The 19510-nt window shown below is 46.6% G+C and overlaps 1 protein-coding gene across 3 annotated transcripts in view; it reads right to left on the bottom strand.

Annotated features, from left to right (window-relative positions):
- PDE6C (phosphodiesterase 6C) overlaps positions 1-19510 on the bottom strand; it is a 314305-nt gene that overhangs the window by 11058 nt on the left and 283737 nt on the right. For all 3 annotated transcript variants that reach the window (XM_069239839.1, XM_069239840.1, XM_069239838.1), the window contains one exon: positions 4825-4981. In XM_069239839.1, coding sequence (XP_069095940.1) covers positions 4825-4981 — 157 coding nt within the window. The remainder of the gene's footprint in view (positions 1-4824; positions 4982-19510) is intronic.

Below are 19510 nucleotides of genomic sequence, written 5' to 3'. Positions count from 1 at the left end.
AAATAAGTCCATTGCCAGCTATTATGCTTGCTTAGTCTGCTCTCTCAAAATTTCTTCTTAGTCCCATGATGAGTTTTCTCATCCTAGTCTTAACTGCCTTACTCTGATATGTGGTTCAGTACTAATAAGGCCAACTAATTCTGAACTGCTGGTTTGCCCTATGTGCAGCTTGTGTTCTGCACTGTCCTGATGCCGCTGTCAAATGACGCTGGAAGAAAGTGATTGTTCCTGTGGAATCATCCTGCCTGCTGTCTCATGAGGAGAGGTATAATTAGATGTGGTTTCTTGTTTCCTTTTTAGCTTAGTAAGGTACACCAGCATATTTTTATAATTAGTTACCCTAGTTAGATGTTTTCCAAATTATTTTTGACTTCTTTTGTTTTTGCTTTTGCCCACACATGTGAGCCCATCCCCACACATGGAAGTCACAATTCTGGTTAGTGTTAGTAATGTCCCAGCCCTAAAATTGATTGGTAGAACTGTACTGATTTCACCATCATATGCTTTGAATTCAAATATTAATGTTCATATTGTGTTGCTGCTAATGTTCATAATTCTTTTGGAGTGTCTAACAGTATTGATGTTTAGCAGGTTGAATTTTTTGAGACGTTTTGGAAGGCCTGTGGTTTTCATGTATGTTTATAATTTGGTATTGCGCACCATTTACATGACATTTATTTTGGGTTTGTAATAAAGCTTTCAAACTTTATTCAGTTTGGAGTTTGAATTAGTGTTGAATCACTCATAGTCTAAATTGTTTATGGAATAATGTCATTGATTTATGATTGAATGTTTCTGACTACCACCTCCTTCACCAAGTTCAAAGATCTGGTCGACCTCGAGGGCTGAGAGTTTGTCAGGGTGTCTCACTGTGGAAACTGAGGTCTCTGAAGCCAAGTAAGAAAGAACACTCTCTTGGCTGGCCCTGCATTTCTGCTGCAGCAGGCGCGGCAGTGCCACCGAGGCGCAGACAAGGCAGTGCACTGCCATCACTCTCAGGGACTCCCTTTCTGCCCAGAAGGGCCATCCATCGAGGTGACGCCTCTCGGCTGCACCGCTCAGAAGGAGCCGGGGCAAGGCAAAAGCAACTGAGTCAGGTAGGCCGCAGCCGCCACACCTAAGCCCCACCTCGACGCTGCCACACAGCCATACAAAGACTGGCCTCTTTCGCCCCCGGAAGGCTTACGTGTGCAAGCAGGGAGGCACATGAGTAAGTCGGGATTCCGGAGCTTGCAGGATATTGACAGATAGGCCCAAATGAGTATGGAGCCACAGCCCGAGGTGTCCAACCACGGCACGATCTTGGCCACTTTGAAAACGTTCATTACGCAGGTATAAATTTTGTAAAATAAGCTGCAGTGATATTACCTAGGTTTATTTCTGTAATGATGCCTACCATCCATCCCAAGGCCTCACCTCCACCAGCGTGGGTCACATCATCACTTCAAAATTGTCCGCAAATCAGGAATGCTGGCTTCGTAAATTAATAGAGAGGATAGCCCGATTTCTCATTTTGTCAGAGGATGTAATGGTGGTTAACTTCCTACTCCCCTCTAACCTTCAGTGACCTTACTCTGCCACTGCACTTTTTATGTGAAGAGAACAAATGTTTCAGGGGTCACTTGTGTGCTTGGGTATGGGTTGTACCAGCCACTTCTATCTTCTATTGAACTGTACATTTTTCAGAATGTGTGTTTTCAGTGGATATTCGCTGCAGCACAATTCTTCACTCTGGTGCCACACTGGATAGAGTAGGTTTTCATCTGCAGTTCCAAGGGTGGATTTGCTGACTTCAACGGAAGAGACATCAGAGGAACTTGTAAAGTGGCAATGTATCTGTTAATGTCAGTTCCTTGGTGCAGTGCTAGTTTTGAACGATCTAGAGCCCTCGAGTTGTTTTATTGTTTTAACCTTAAAATCAAGCTGTTTTTAAGATAGATTTAGCATGCTCTCAAGACATTACGCATCCCCTGACGCTTGAAACTGTGTGATAGATGGTTGAACTAGATGTTTTAATGTTTTTTGTTGCTGGTATACTGCACAACATACCATTAGGATGGCAACACAGTGCCTTTCGGTAGTCCAGGGAACGGTAGCCCAAATGTTTTCAATTCAGTCAGGAGTATTATTTGGTTTTGTGGAGCAGGGTGACTGTTACACAGCCTCTGAAAAACTTTGTGATACGTGGGCTCCACTAATTGGCTTTACATGCAGATGCACCCGAAATCAATTGGGGAGCGAGAGGCCAAGCTGACTTCACATCTCTTAAGCTGAAGTCAAAAACCTCATTAGATCGAGGTCCTTCATGGGAGTTGCTCTCCCAAGCACCATCAATGGATGCATAAAAATAGGAACACCTTCCTCCTCTTTCTATATGTAGAAAAAGAAGCACAGAAGGAGGTTCAAGGAGTTTTGCTGACTCCTCATTGGAACCACAGAGCAGACTGTATTTAGGTTATGCTACCTGGTGGTTGTATAGTGTGCATAGTGTGCAACAGCTACTATTGTAGGAACATTGCAATTTTCCTGATGATAACAAATGTACCTATACATTTGGTTAGAGAGGTTTGTAGATGTAATATGACCTATATGGAAGAGAGTGAGGCCCTGACACATGGCGTGGTTGTGTCATGAAGTTATGCATGTTGTTGTTTAAAGAGTATTTGACGAGCATAATAAATCACACGTCATGCATCTTTATTGTATCTGAAACAATTCTCCCCTGGAGTCCTGTTTTTTCAACAATTGTTGGGTGTAGAATAGGACCAGCCTAAGTCTGCCCCAGTGTTTCTCAAGTTCCTTCCTGGGAGCACTCTCCTTCTCTCTCAGACAAACCATTTGTGTCTGCCCAAATGATTCCGAAGAGTCTTGATGTGCAAGCTTCATCTGCTAGATTTAAGCAAAACACATTTATTAATTAAATCAAAATGGGAGGATGTTTTTGAACAGAAAGTACTGCTTCTGACAGTCTACTCCTTAGACCAACTAAGGATAAATACCTATTGCATTGCTGATCCCAGGCTCACTGGGAAATGACTTCTCTCACAGTGTCCGGTTTTCCAGAGCATATTCAAGACTTTCTGTTCTTCAATCCATGACGGTATAGTTATATCAAAGCAATATATTCAAACTGGGCTTGCAGTGACCCAAGCCAAAGATAAAAAAGTGGCCACCCAGCACGATGCTTGACTGATCTCCACCAGTTTTCTCTGAGGTAACTCCTGCTAGCTGCTGGACATGCCCTAAGATGGTTTTGTTCAGATGAATGCAAAAACAACAAGGTGATGATGGAATGCTTGAATCAATCTCAGTCACTGGTGATCACTCGGACCCTATCCCAATCCATTGCTTTTTGCCCACCCTGCCACCTCAGTTTGGGCCCAGTCATATTCGAATTAGGCTTGACCTTGATCCTCATATGAGCAGTCCGGTTCGCACTGCCAGGCCAGGTCCTCGCTTACACCAGAACACAGGCAACCTAGGACCAGTTTCACCCTAGTTAGGGATCTTCAGCCAGGTGTAGCTTGGCTCCAGCAGCACAGAGAGCCCGGAATCTGGGCATATAAGAGATCTGCATCATAACTTTCAGAAAGGATGTTATATAAGGCAAGTACTTTGTTCTTCAGAGCTAGATGGAGTGCATTTTATGGCTCCTTGACAAACCATTATGTCAATGATCTGTGCAAAGTCATCATACATGTTAGAAACACATAATGAAACTTGACACCTAGATTGCTAGTGCCCTTTATCTCTTTAGAAAATGTTACCACATAAGTTAAATTTTCTAAAGTTGACCCTTTAGCTTATACCAGGTATGTCACCCCAGTTGGGGAGATGTTCAAGATAAGCAAACACTGGACTCTTGATATGGTAATCTTCTAACAAGAAGGGAGAGCCAGCTTTCAAGGCTACACTCTCAAAGTGGCAGAGCAAAGATGTCCCAGGCTCTAATGAAGCAAAAAGTGGGCCCCTGCTCCCTATTTGTATAGTAAAATACAGCCTTAATTGTTGTCCCGGGGGCCTACCAGGCCTCTGGACCATGGTGTCACTGATCCCACTGCACCATTAATTGCTAAGCCCCTGCACTCTCAACATAACAGTGCACCATAAGAAGAAAGAGATGGGTAAAGCCACGAGCATTTACACAGAAAATATATTTGCTGACCCTACTCCCATAGGTCCCCCCACTTTATCCCATTCCAGCCGAATCCAGCAACAATTTCTCCCCAATATATGAGTATCTGGTGTCCTGCCACATTGTACCATCCTTGCCTCTGTCACAAGATACACTTTTCAGGTTTAACTAACATGGACTAAATTAAATTGTGGATGGTTAACTCTCAGAAATGGGGAGTTGTCGCTTCAGGGTTTCAGGTGACATTATATAGAGCATGGGCTTCTATTCCATGTCATTTGGATCCCTATGGCAGATAACGACCTAGTAATAATAGTTTTCCAATAATTTTTCTATATATTGCCCTAGTCCCTCTGAGCATAAACAGTTGTTAATTGCCCTTCCCTCTCATTATGAGTCTCTTCCTTTGGTTTGGATCATTTTGGTGGGGCTTTTAACAGCAGTTAATTCTACTTGAATTATGGTTTTCCTTACATGATAGTGCTTCATCCATTCAATATTACAATATTATAAATTTGTATGTTCTTCTTACTTCACATCAGCATGTATAATATGTATACACGTATAATCAACTCTATTGGCTCCTGTACCTATAAGCAGAACACATTTTACTACAGTACATCTGATAAATTGTCTTACACTGGGAAGGAAAAGGTGAAATTTCCAAATCACCCACCAAAGCTCCTCACCTTTTTTGCTTACAACTTCTTCCTCAAGTTTTTTCTTTTGTTCTTCAATAATCTTCATCTTTTCGTCATATTCATCAGCCTGCGTTTTCCACTGCACTCTGTTGTTTTGAAGACCATTAAGCATGGGTGTAATTTCTTTGTGAAATCTTGAAAATTCCTAGGAAAGAGAAAATTATGAAAATGGCATGCTGTATTTGAATGTCAAATAGAAGCATAACAATATTCAAGTTATTTTGTTTTATTGCGTTTCACAAGTGAACAGAATAACAGTTGTGACCACCTATTAGCCATTTAATGAGTGATAAATAGGTAAAGTCTTCCAGCATGTACTCGTGGAAAATCTACAAAGATGGCGCAATAGCCACATGTGCAAGTTAAGGATGAAGAATAGGAATATTGGTGTTGGGTAAGTGGTCTTTTAAATAACTGTTAGCATTCACAAACCCATATGTTTTTGGGTAAACATGATCAATATACTGGTTGTTTTCTATCCTTGAAATGTGCCCCCATTTACTCATTTGAAAGGAAGGGGTAAGTGGCTTCTCAGGTTGTTAAAAAGGCAATGACATACCCTTATTAATAGGGGGGGTGTAATGGAAAGTATTTCTTCAAAGACACATACATGTTTCCTGGTGGAGAGAAAAAGATGCATATACAAATGCCTCCTTCATGTATGCAGAAATTGTGCCCTATATAAAATCCTTCATACAAAAATTCTGCAACTGTCCTAGATCAGAAACTTAGAGTGACACATTTAATAAGCAAAACTAAAAAAGTCACCATGCTGTTGTGTGTTGAATGACTTTACTGTGTTGGCATAACGGTATGTACAACTGAGGCCTTACTCAGTGTTAGTGAGTCACTGTTTTTGCATTGAATGATTTGGAGTGCCTTACACAGCATTGAGGCCTGTAATAGAGGCTTCTGTTGTATTTGAACTGCTAATTTTTCAACAGGTTAAAAAAGTTAGTTGTGCCTATTTTGCACATTTATTTCTAATACTTAAAAGCAGGATTTTGTTCCATTGTATCCAGTGATTTAGGATGGCATAATGCAACATTATGCTCCCCCTGCAGAATGTGATGAGGGCAGCCTCGATTTCTCCATGAGAGCAGGGGAGCCATCGGTGACAAACATAAAATGGCAATGAAATAATTTTATTGTCATTTTGCCTTTTCAACTGATGTGCACGCTTCAATGCCCAGGGGCCCAAGGCAAAAGACATGGGGGGGGGGGGGGGTGTCCTCTGCTGCTGATTGGCAGTAGAGGACTGGAGCAGTGGCTGACTGGATGCTCCAAAGTGCGCACATGCACACTTTGAAGCTCTCCACTTAGCTGGTTTAAGACAGCTGAGTGGAGACGAAGCACAGGCCTTAAGGGCCTGAAGGAGCACCTGTCCAGCCTGCTCCATCCAATCCAGGCATTTCTCTCATGCTGGTTAACAGCATTGGAGGAGTGTCTGGACTCGTCACGATAGCTCCACAGCAGGCTGGAGGGCGTGCTTCGGCCGGTGAGTACCTTTTATTTTAATTTAACATGGGGTTTTGGAGGGAAGGGCTGTTTTATTATGGGATTTTGGAGGGAGGGGGTATTTTATCTTGGGCTTTTGAGGGATGGAGTGTTTTATTAAGGGCTTTTGGAGGGAGGGGGTGTTTTTTTTTTTTTTTTGGGAAGTGGTGGGCACTTCGCTTGCGCCACCACTTTTTAAGGTTACCAACTGCCCCTGGATGAGGGGCCCGTAAGTCTCCCATATCTCGTGGATGGGGCCTACATTATGCTTCTGAGGTATGAATAAAAATACTGGTTATTCATGCTCATATTATTTGTAGATGATTAGCACATTCTATTATTTCGTGCAAAATACCAATGTGTGTTGTTTTCTGGGTGGGGATCCACCTTACCCGTAGACTAACGTTTCTCTGACACGCTTGTCTGTCTCCCAACACCTCACTCAGCAAGAGAATATAACTCAGTGGTTGGGTAAGAGACACTTGCCAGTTTCCACTTCTCCAAAAATGTCATAGTTTTCTTTTAAAACTAAGACATTCTACCACGTGTGACCGCAGTAATTTTGTGCTAAGTGACAATTTGGGGCTCCTATCAAAGAGGATTTCAAGTGAAATTCTTTAGTGTAGCAGAAACAGAATATTTTGTATGTGTACCTAACATAAAATCGATCTAGATGTCCCTTAAGAAGATTGTGAGCAGTTCTCGTTAAAATTATTCACCCATGTGTTTTTAATAGCTGGAGGCCTTGTTTTATGAGAGTGGGAGATCAGAAGATAAAATATTGCAATTGTAAATACTTGTAAAATAATTTAGGGCATTTTGAACTCAATACACGATTAATAGGAACTATATGGCAGAAAAGGTTTTGAATGTCAATGAAGTACCTGGTTAGTTTCACAATGCTCCGCAGTATTAGGAAAACATTATCTGTTGGACAGGCATTAATTTAAAAAAATAGTCGAGGAATTTAAACATAGAAAGCACATTTGTTGAGCACATTTGCAGATAATAGACAAACGAAACGGGTTTACAAGAGAATTAGAGACAACTATATCATTTTCCACGCAACAGGATAGAAAAATACACATAAAGACAGGGCATTTATATAATTTGATAGTCACTAAGGTCAATATTTCTTACACTGCTACTTTTAATCTTTTCCACCCCAACTAGTTTTCTAGCCAGGAGCCATCACATTGCACAAACGTTTATCCATAAATAAGTCTGACTTCTGGAAATTCGATAGTCAGTAGTTAGTCACTTTTAGAGAAAACATTTGTGAATCAGCCCATTATGCTGGAATGAGAATGGGCGCATGGCTTGGTAAGCCAAGATGGGAGACGATCCTTTCTAGAGCTCTGGCCATTGGCCCAAACATCTGCTGAAATCTATGCCCAGGGCCTGACTTTGAGGGCGAGTTGCTCTGTTGGGCTCTCCTCACTATCAGTGCTTGGGGTTCACCCCGTTTGGGGTCGATTTGCAACCTTTGAGCTGGGCAGATATTGACGAGCCCTGACGGGGCGAAGGCCTGATGGAGGAGGCTGTGGCGCCGGGCATGATCAGAGAGCCGTTCCTGCACTCCACAAAACTAGGCACGCATTGCCTCTACCAGTGGCCATTTTAGCGCTCAACCCGAGGCACGTTCTGACGACTGGACTGCACTAGCAGTTAGCGATGGCGGCATTCACCGGAGACCCTCGGCCGGCCAATAATTCACCAACTGTCACCACTGGGGGGCCCCACTGCCCACCGCAATAGTGCTCACATCGGAGCAACGCATGACAATAGCTGAGCCAAAGAGGGCGGCTCCAACAACGCAGGCATTCTGCAGACCCTGACGGCACATGTTCAGCTGCCTGCTCACTGGGGCACCTTTGGTGAGGTGGGGCACCTATCAGGGGAACTTTGGGGCCCTTTTCCCCACCCAGTGACAAGGTGCCCGCTGACTATGGCAGACTGACAGGGTGGGACCTACAGGCCCAGTTTCGCTCCCTCCCCCATCCCTTGCCCTTCATCCCTTCTGCACCGTGCTGGACTTGCAGAGGGATCTGTGGCCTATGAAGAGCTCCTGGATAGCTGAGGGTCCCACACCAGTGCCGAGGGGGGCTCTGCTGGACTGGACATGGTGCTGCACTGAATGCAACGAGACACTGAGACTGTAACTGCGGTGGGACTTCTCTGTGATAACAGTGACGGTGCCCCTGATAGCATGCACCCATTTCTGCTGGCCTGCAGTGAGTGACCAGCCTTGGCTCCCTCCCCAAGGGGGCCAGCAAAGGTATCGCTGCTGATCGCCCCATGTGGACTGCAACGCCTTTAGTGATGACTCATGGTTGCGGACCCTGAGTACTCCTCTTGTCTCACAGCATTGGACTGGGAATCGCTGCCTTCACCCCTGGCACCCACTGAGGGGTAACGCACTTCCCGCTGAGAAACACAGTCTCCCAGCCTTTGGGGTCGACCAGTCTCCCTCATCTCGTACTGCTCCTGCCTTGCGGACCCTTGGCCATCCCCGGCATGGACAAGTTGCGGTCAGCCATGCCTGCACAGGTACCTGGAGTAACAGATCCACCATTCCCGACACACCAATGCTTGGCAACACACCTCTCCTTTCGACATCCGGCAAACTTGACAGAGTCATTGCTGCAATTGAGAAATCCTGAGTCTGCATGAAATCAGGTTTGGGTCGTTGGAAATGGAGCTGAGTTTTTTGCAGGATGTCCATTGCAAGCTCACAGAACACATCACCGATGGGGAAAAAACAATGTCTTCCCTGCAGCTACTAATCACTGACAATCAGCGTGCAATACTGGACCTCCATGACCAAGTGCATCAGCTTGAAGATAGGGCAGAGGATGCTGAAGAGTGCTCATGCAGGTGTAACATCCAAATCCGGGGGCTGGCGGAGAGAGCTGAGGGACGTGATCCCCTGGTTTACGTAGAAACATAGTTCAAGTCATTTGTTCCTGCGTCAGACTTTACCCCCTTCCTGTCCTAGGAGAGGGCTCATAGAGTGCCATCTCACCGTCCTTTCCCAGGTTCACCCCTACGGCCTATGTTGGCTAAGTTGTTGCACTTTCAGGGCCGCAACACCATCTTGAGGGCTGCCAGATTGACTGGACCCCTGAAGGTCAAAGACAAACACATAATGTTGTTCCCAGACTGCACTCAGCTATCCACCATGAGCGTTCCTCCTTTTTGGAGGTCAAACGGTGGCCTCGACAACTGGGGGTTCAACACTAATGTTGTTCCTGGCCCACCTCAAAATCCTGAAGAACGGCAACTCCATCTTTTTCACAGACCCCAAGGATGATTAGGACTGGGCAGGCCACTACGACCTTACCTACCCTACAGGAGACATGGCGCACCCCCACAGGCTCCCTTGACCACACCGAAAACGGCAGAAAAAGCCACAATGGGGACCTCCCTCTGGCATCCTCAGCTGAAGTCTCCTGCCCTGGAACAAATCATTGAGGATCACCAAGGAGCTCTTCGGGTGGCAGGCAGGACTGGCACTGGAGTCACAGACAATGAGAGAGGTCCACTCATCTTTACCTCTGATGGGGAAACCTGCTCATCTGACGACTCCCATGGGGGTTCACAGACCCCACCCCTGGTGACTCCTTAAACAGCAGACAATATAATTTAACCCTCCACCTTTACACTTGAATGTGGTCAGTAAGGTCACTTCATTTTTCCCTGCGCTCCTCCTAGGTCACGGTGGCCAGGGAACCTACGCATCGTCACCTCCTATGAGGACTCAGGCTCCTTCGCTCATTCACAAAGAGGTTCCTGGTCCCCACTGCTGCAGACTTCTCAAATTATGGACATCATAATTTGGACTCACCCCCTCCCGTCTTGACCAAGTTAGAGAAGTTGCTATCCTCCACCTTTGTCCTATGCTTGGCATAAGAAACCAGTCAGTCCATTGCTCTTGTGCCTGACAGGACCAGTTAACCCACATTTCAGTACCCCACTGATTTCATATTTTAATCCCTCACATAGCTATCGCCTGGCCCGGTGTATCTCCGACATGGTTAAACAGGGCGCATATCTCTCTTTACCCCGCCACCTACAGTTAAGCCACTACCTCCACAATGCTATAAGGTTGCCAATTGTGTACTGTTTGAGAGCACTACCATTTGTGGTAGGCCTTAAATGTAGGCTTCTTCTTCAGTTGTTGATACCATCTCCCACCCTTCCCACATACAACCCACCCAGGCAGGTAGGAGCCCCACACTTCACAAGGTCTTGGTCACACGGTCCCAGAGGGTGGGGATAGTTCTGGGAAGATCTCCACTGTGCTAGCTGCACACTCATCCTCACACTTACTATGGCTCCTCCTTCTAACATCAGATTACTCAGCATAAATGTGCAAGACATGCATACAGCGAAGAAGAGGTGCTCCGTCTACCTATATACCAAGTGCCAACAAGCACACATAATATTCTTCCAGGAAACACACACTGCCACAGGGCAATAGGAGCGACTGCACAAGCGATGGAGGGGTATCAGACGTGTTACAACCCAGTCGGTGTATGCACAAGGGGTCATGTTCCAGATTAGGGCTGGAGTCCCCTTTCAGTTACTAGACACCATAATAGACAAGGAGGGGAGATACGTTCTACTTGAGGGCCGCCAGAACGACTCAGTCATTCTTCTGGATCGCACTCTCCAGGGTAATCACCCATAAGACACAAATGCCAAAGGTGCTGGGTGGGGTCTAGAACTGTGCTTGACTTAGACGGAACCCATCCTTCATTAGTGCGCTCCCCACCCCTCATGCTATCAGAAAAAGTCCTGGGTTGGGTCCACCATTGGGCGCTGTTTGACATGTGGCGAGCCATGCAGCCTAGCACCAGACTCTACTCCTTCCATTCTGCACGTCATGGGCTCTTCGTGCGCCTGGACCGCTTCCTTTGCTCCCATCCCTTGCTTCCCCTAGTGTGCACGGCAATTATCTTGGACCTATCATCTCTGATCCCGATGCACACACCATGGACTTACAATGGGCCACCCGGCATTCCCCAAACCCTACATGACCCTGTCTTCCACAATTCACAGGAGACTCACATCCTGTGATATTTGGCTGAAAACCGCAACACTTCCTCCAGTAGGACACTTGAATGGGATGGGACTTTAAGGTGGTCACGTGGTGTAGGAGGCTGGACTGGCTTGTAGTGAGTACCAAGGGGGTACTTGCACCTTGCACCAGGCCCAGTTATCCCTTATTAGTGTATAGGGTGTCTAGCAGCTTAGGCTGATAGATAATGGTAGCTTAGCAGAGCAGCTTAGGCTGAACTAGGAGACGTGTGAAGCTACTACAGTACCACTTAGTGTCATATGCACAATATCATAAGAAAACACAATACACAGTTATACTAAAAATAAAGGTACTTTATTTTTATGACAATATGCCAAAGTATCTTAGAGTGTACCCTCAGTGAGAGGATAGGAAATATACACAAGATATATATACACAATAGCAAAAATATGCAGTATAGTCTTAGAAAACAGTGCAAACAATGTATAGTTACAATAGGATGCAATGGGGAAACATAGGGATAGGGGCAACACAAACCATATACTCCAAAAGTGGAATGCGAACCACGAATGGACCCCAAACCTATGTGACCTTGTAGAGGGTCGCTGGGACTATTAGAAAATAGTGAGAGTTAGAAAAATAACCCTCCCCAAGACCCTGAAAAGTGAGTGCAAAGTGCACCAAAGTTCCCCTAAGGACAAAAGAGTCGTGTTAGAGGAATAATGCAGGAAAGACACAAACCAGCAATGCAACAACTGTGGATTTCCAATCTAGGGTACCTGTGGAACAAGGGGACCAAGTCCAAAAGTCACAAGCAAGTCGGAGATGGGCAGATGCCCAGGAAATGCCAGCTGCTGGTGCAAAGAAGCTTCGACTGGACAGAAGAAGCTGAGGTTTCTGCGTGAACGAAAAGGGCTAGAGACTTCCCCTTTGGTGGACGGATCCCCCACGCCTTGGAGAGTCGTGCAGAAGTGTTTTCCCGCTGGAAGGACGCCAACAAGCCTTGCTACACGCAAATTGTGTGTTTGGCGTTTTTGGACCTGCTGGGGCCCAGGAGGGACCAGGAGGTCGCAAATTGGACCTGCAGAGAGAGGGGAGGTCGAGCAAGACAAAGAGCCCTCACTGAAGCAGATAGCACCCGGAGAAGTGCCAGAAACAGGCACTACGAGGATGCGTGAAACGGTGCTCGCCGAAGTTGCACAAAGGAGTCCCACGTCGCCGGAGACCAACTTAGAAAGTCGTGCAATGCAGGTTAGAGTGCCGTGGACCCAGGCTTGGCTGTGCACGAAGGATTTCCGCCGGAAGTGCACAGGGGCCGGAGCAGCTGCAAAGTCGCGGTTCCCAGCAATGCAGCCCAGCGAGGTGAGACAAGGACTTACCTCCACCAAACTTGCTCTGAAGAGTCACTGGACTGTGGGGGTCACTTGGACAGCGTCGCTGGATTCGAGGGACCACGCTCGTCGTGCTGAGAGGAGACCCAAGGGACCGGTAATGCAGCTTTTTGGTGCCTGCGGTTGCAGGGGGAAGATTCCGTCGACCCACGGGAGATTTCTTCGGAGCTTCTGGTGCAGAGAGGAGGCAGGCTACCCCCACAGCATGCACAAGCAGGAAAACAGTCGAGAAGGCGGCAGGATCAGCGTTACAGAGTTGCAGTAGTCGTCTTTGCTACTATGTTGCAGGTTTGCAGGCTTCCAGCGCGGTCAGCGGTCGATTCCTTATCAGAAGGTGAAGAGAGAGATGCAGAGGAACTCGTCTGAGCTCATGCATTCGTTATCTAAAGTTTCCCCAGAGACAGAGACCCTAAATAGCCAGAAAAGAGGGTTTGGCTACCTAGGAGAGAGGAAAGGCTACTAACACCTGAAGGAGCCTATCACAAGGAGTCTCTGACGTCACCTGGTGGCACTGGCCACTCAGAGCAGTCCAGTGTGCCAGCAGCACCTCTGTTTCCAAGATGGCAGAGGTCTGGAGCACACTGGAGGAGCTCTGGACACCTCCCAGGGGAGGTGCAGGTCAGGGGAGTGGTCACTCCCCTTTCCTTTGTCCAGTTTCGCGCCAGAGCAGGGGCTAAGGGGTCCCTGAACCGGTGTAGACTGGCTTATGCAGAATTGGGCACATCTGTGCCCAACAAAGCATTTCCAGAGGCTGGGGGAGGCTACTCCTCCCCTGCCTTCACACCATTTTCCAAAGGGAGAGGGTGTCACACCCTCTCTCAGAGGAAGTTCTTTGTTCTGCCATCCTGGGCCAGGCCTGGCTGGACCCCAGGAGGGCAGCTGCCTGTCTGAGGGGTTGGCAGCAGCAGCAGCTGCAGTGAAACCCCAGGAAGGGCAGTCTGGCAGTACCAGGGTCTGTGCTACAGACCACTGGGATCATGGAATTGTACCAACAATGCCAGGATGGCATAGAGGGGGCCATTCCATGATCATAGACATGTTACATGGCCATATTCGGAGTTACCATGGTGAAGCTACATATAGGTAGTGACCTATATGTAGTGCACGCGTGTAATGGTGTCCCCGCACTCACAAAGTTCAGTGAATTGGCTCTGAACAATGTGGGGGCACCTTGGCTAGTGCCAGGGTGCCCTCACACTAAGTAACTTTGCACCTAACCTTTACCAGGTAAAGGTTAGACATATAGGTGACTTATAAGTTACTTAAGTGCAGTGTAAAATGGCTGTGAAATAACGTGGACGTTATTTCACTCAGGCTGCAGTGGCAGGCCTGTGTAAGAATTGTCAGAGCTCCCTATGGGTGGCAAAAGAAATGCTGCAGCCCATAGGGATCTCCTGGAACCCCAATACCCTGGGTACCTTAGTACCATATACTAGGGAATTATAAGGGTGTTCCAGTAAGCCAATGTAAATTGGTAAAAATGGTCACTAGCCTGTCAGTGACAATTTGGAAAGAAATGAGAGAGCATAACCACTGAGGTTCTGATTAGCAGAGCCTCAGTGAGACAGTTAGTCACTACACAGGTAACACATTCAGGCACACTTATGAGCACTGGGGCCCGGGGTTACCAGGGTCCCAGTGACACATACAACTAAAACAACATATATACAGTGAAAAAATGGGGGTAACATGCCAGGCAAGATGGTACTTTCCTACACAACCCCCCCCCAAACGAAGGACAATAAGACTAGCCATTACCTGATGAGTCTTCATTGTCTAAGTGGAAATATCTGGAGAGTCCATCTGCATTGGAGTGGCTACTCCCAGGTCTATGTTCCACTGTATAGTCCATTCCCTGTAGGGATATGGACCACCTTAACAATTTAGGATTTTCACCTTTCATTTGTTTTAGCCAAAGTAGAGGTTTGTGGTCTGTCTGAACAATGAAGTGAGTGCCAAACAGGTATGGCCTCAACTTCTTCAGAGCCCAGACCACAGCAAAGGCCTCCCTCTCAATGGCAGACCAACGCTTTTCTCTAGGGGTCAACCTCCTACTAATAAAAGCAACAGGTTGATCCTGGCCCTCAGAATTAAGTTGTGATAGGACTGCCCCTACTCCTAATTCAGATGCATCAGTTTGGACATAGAATTTTTTAGAGTAACAAGGGCTTTTCAGGACAGGTGCAGAGCACATGGCCTGCTTCAGCTCCTCAAAAGCTTTCTGACAGCTTGCTGTCCACAATACCTTTTTAGGCATTTTCTTGGATGTGAGGTCATTAAGAGGGGCTGCAATGGAGCCATAGTTCTTAATGAACCTCCTGTAATACCCAGTGAGGCCTAGGAAGGCTCTCAACTGAGTCTGAGTGGTAGGGAGAACCCAATCAATAATAGTTTGGATTTTCCCCTGAAGTGGTGCAATCTGTTCCCCACCAACAAGGTGTCCCAGATAAACCACCTTACCCTGCCCTATCTGGCACTTTGAAGCCTTGATAGTGAGGCCTGCCTTTTGCAGAGCCTCCAAAACTTTCCATAGGTGGACCAGGTGATCATCCCAGCTGGAGCTAAAGACAGCTATATCGTCCAAATATGCTGCACTGAAAGCTTCCAGCCCTTGCAGGACTGTGTTCACCAACCTCTGAAAAGTGGCAGGTGCATTTTTCAAACCAAAAGGCATTACAGTAAACTGGTAATGTCCTCCAATGGTAGAAAATGCAGTCTTAGGTTTAGCATCTTCTGACAATTTGATCTGCCAATACCCTGCAGTCAAATCAAAAGTGCTTAGATACTTGGCAGATGCCAGTGTATCTATGAGCTCATCTGCCCTGGGTATAGGGTGAGCATCAGTTTTGGTTACCAAGTTGAGACCTCTATAGTCTACACAAAACCTCATTTCCTTCTTTCCATCTTTAGAATTTGGTTTTGGTACCAGTACCACAGGAGAAGCCCATGGACTGTCAGAGTGCTCAACCACTCCTAGTTCCAACATTTTCTGAACTTCTTGCTTTATGCAGTCCCTGACATGGTCAGGCTGCCTATAGATCTTACTTTTGACAGGTAAACTGTCTCCAGTATCTATAGTGTGCTCACACCAAGAAGTGGTGCCTGGCACAATAGAGAAGAGTTCTGAAAATTGTCCTAGGAGATTTATGCAATTATCTTTCTGCTCAGCAGTAAGACAATGAGCCAAAACTACACCTTCCACAAGAGCATCTTGTTCTGTGGAAGAGAAGAGATCAGGTAGAGGATCACTGTCTTCTTCCTGTCCCTCATCTGTTGCCATGAGCAGGGTGAGATCAGCCCTGTCATAGTAGGGTTTCAGGCGGTTGACATGGAGCACCCTAAGGGGACTCCTGGCAGTGCCTAAGTCAACCAAGTAGGTGACTTCACCCTTCTTTTCAACAATTGTGTGGGGTCCACTCCATTTATCTTGGAGTGCTCTTGGGGCCACAGGCTCCAAGACCCACACTTTCTGCCCTGGTTGGTACTGAACCAAAACAGCCTTCTGATCATGCCATTGCTTCTGGAGCTCTTGGCTGGCCTGAAGGTTTTTACTGGCCTTTTTCATGTACTCAGCCATCCTTGATCTGAGGCCAAGTACATAGTCCACAATATCCTGCTTAGGAGCTTTTAAAGGTTGTTCCCAACCCTCCTTTACAAGTGTGAGTGGACCCCTAACAGGGTGTCCAAAAAGAAGTTCAAAGGGGCTGAAGCCCACTCCTTTCTGGGGTACCTCCCTGTAGGCAAAAAGGAGGCATGGTAGAAGGATATCCCATCTCCTGCGGAGTTTTTCAGGGAGACCCATAATCATGCCTTTGAGAGTTTTATTAAATCTCTCCACCAGTCCATTTGTTTGTGGATGATAGGGTGTTGTGAACTTGTAAGTTACACCACACTCCTTCCACATGGCCTTTAAGTATGCAGACATGAAATTGCTTCCCCTGTCTGATACTACTTCCTTTGGGAAGCCCACCCTGGAAAATATTCCCAGGAGGGCCTTTGCCACTGCAGGTGCTGTAGTGGTCCTTAAAGGAATAGCTTCAGGATATCTTGTGGCATGGTCCACTACCACCAAGATAAACCTATTGCCTGAAGCAGTAGGAGGGTCAAGGGGGCCAACTATGTCAACCCCTACCCTTTCAAAGGGAACCCCAACCACAGGTAGTGGGATAAGGGGTGCCTTTGGGGTGCCACCTGTCTTGCCACTGGCTTGACAGGTTTCACAGGACTTGCAAAATTCTTTTGTGTCCTCAGACATCCTAGGCCAATGAAACAGGGGAACAAGCCTGTCCCAAGTTTTCATTTGTCCTAGATGCCCAGCTAAGGGAATGTCATGTGCCAGTGTTAGGAGGAACTTTCTGTACTCCTGAGGGATCACTAATCTCCTGGCAGCTCCAGGTTTAGGATCCCTATGCTCAGTGTACAAGAGGTTGTCCTCCCAGTAAACTCTGTGAGAGTCACTGACATCCCCATTAGCCTGTTTGACAGCTTGCTGTCTGAGACCCTCTAATGTGGGACAGGTTTGCTGTGCCACACTCAGCTCCTCCCTGGCAGGCCCCCCTTCACCCAAAAGCTCAGCAGTGTCTGCTTCCAGCTCCTCTGGTGTAGGTTCTGCACAGGGAGGGAATTCTTCTTCCTCAGAATTAGAATCCACTGTAGAGGGAGGGATAGTAGGAAGTGGTTTGCTTCTACTAGCCCTAGCTTTAGGGAGCACTTGGTCCATTGTTCCAGGATCCAAGCTTCCCTGTCCTTTTTGCTTTTTTGCCTGAGCCCTTGTCAAAGCAAAAATATGCCCTGGGATGCCCAGCATTGCTGCATGGGCCTCCAACTCCACATCTGACCAAGCTGATGTCTCCAAATCATTCCCTAATAGACAGTCTACAGGTAAATCTGAAGCTACCACAACTTTCTTTGGACCAGTTACCCCCCCCCCAGTTGAGATTTACAACAGCCATGGGGTGGCTTTGTGTTATGTTGTGAGCATCGGTTACTTGGTACTGGTGTCCAAGTATGTGTTGTTCAGGGTGCACCAGTTTCTCAATCACCATTGTGACACTGGCACCTGTGTCCCTGTAGGCCTGCACCTCAACACCATTTATTAGGGTTAGTTGCTTGTACTTCTCCAAGTTATGGGGGCAAGCAACCAAAGTGGCTAAATCAATAGCCCCTTCAGAGACTAAAGTAGCCTCTGTGGTCTCCCTAATCAGACCAACCCCAACTAAATTACCAAAAGTGAGCCCAGCTACTCCCTTGGATTGGCTATTAGTAGGTTTGCTCCCACCACCACTGCTATTAGTAGGGACACTAGGTGTAGCAGTAGGGGTTGTAGTGGTAGGAGCTGTGGTGCCTTTCTTTGGACAACTGGGATCTGTTGTCCAATGGCCTTTTATTTTACATAAATAGCACCATGGTTTCTTTTCCTTGTTCTGATTAAAGGAGGATTTGGACCCACCACCCCCACCAGAGTGTTTTTGTGGGCCTGATGAAGACTCATTTTTAGATTTGTCCCCACCCTTGTCAGAAGACTTACCATCTTTCTTTTTGTTGCCATCTTTGTCACCCCCTGTATGAACTTTTCTGTTCACTCTTGTTCTGACCCATTTGTCTGCCTTCTTTCCCAATTCTTGGGGAGAGGTCAGATCAGAGTCCACCAAGTACTGGTGCAACAAATCAGACACACAATTATTAAGAATATGCTCTCTCAGGATTAAGTTATACAGGCTGTCATAATCAGTAACTTTACTGCCATGTAACCACCCCTCCAAGGCCTTCACTGCCTGGTCAATGAAATCAACCCAGTCTTGTGAAGACTCCTTTTTGGTCTCTCTGAACTTTATCCTGTACTGTTCAGTGGTTAAGCCATAACCATCCAGGAGTGCATTCTTAAGAACTTGGAAATTATTGGCATCATTTTCTTTCACTGTAAGGAGCCTATCCCTACCTTTTCCACTAAATGATAGCCATAGGATAGCAGCCCACTGCTTTTGAGGGACATCCTGTACAGCACAGGCCCTCTCAAGTGCAGCAGACCACTTGTTAATGTCATCCCCCTCCTTATAAGGGGGAACTATCTTGTGCAGATTCCTGGAATCATGCTCTTTTGCAGGATGACTATGGGGAATACTGCTGCTGCCACCATGGGTATCTAAACCCAACTTCTGTCTTTCCCTCTCTACTTCTAAAGACTGTCTATCCAAATCCAGCTGTTGCTTCTTGAGCTTCAGTCTGGTTTGTTCCACTCTCAATCTATTGAGCTCCCTTTCTAACAATCTGTCATCAGGGTGGGTGGGAGGGACATTTCTAGATACAGAGGTATGATGGGAATGAACAGAAGGAGACCTGTCCCTTACAGAGGGCACCCTAACAGCTTGGCTACCAGTATAATGTGAGAGCACACCATTAGTATGGTGTGATTCAACCTCTGTACCAACTATGCTAGACTGTCTAGTAATGGGCAGGCTGAGAAGTTTCTTTCCTGAACCTTTTCCTGGGGGAGTCCCTGGATCAGATTGAGAACCATTAGCTACTTTTTCTACAGATTGGGCACTTATGGCCTTATCCTGTACTCTAAGCATATTAATTAACAGTTCTAAGGAAGGATTCTTCCCTACACTCAAACCTCTCTCTATGCAGAGACTCCTTGCTCCTTTCCAGCTAAGGTGATCATATGCAAGTTTGGACAGTTCAACAATTTTTCCTGTGCCAGACATTTTTAGAGAGAGTTAAAGTGATAGAAAAAGAGATA

This window comes from Pleurodeles waltl, chromosome 6, assembly GCF_031143425.1.
Source record: "Pleurodeles waltl isolate 20211129_DDA chromosome 6, aPleWal1.hap1.20221129, whole genome shotgun sequence".
Classification (NCBI taxonomy): domain Eukaryota; kingdom Metazoa; phylum Chordata; class Amphibia; order Caudata; family Salamandridae; genus Pleurodeles; species Pleurodeles waltl.
The sequence above is the reverse complement of the archived record's forward strand: the minus strand, read 5'-3'. Positions and strand labels throughout refer to the sequence as shown.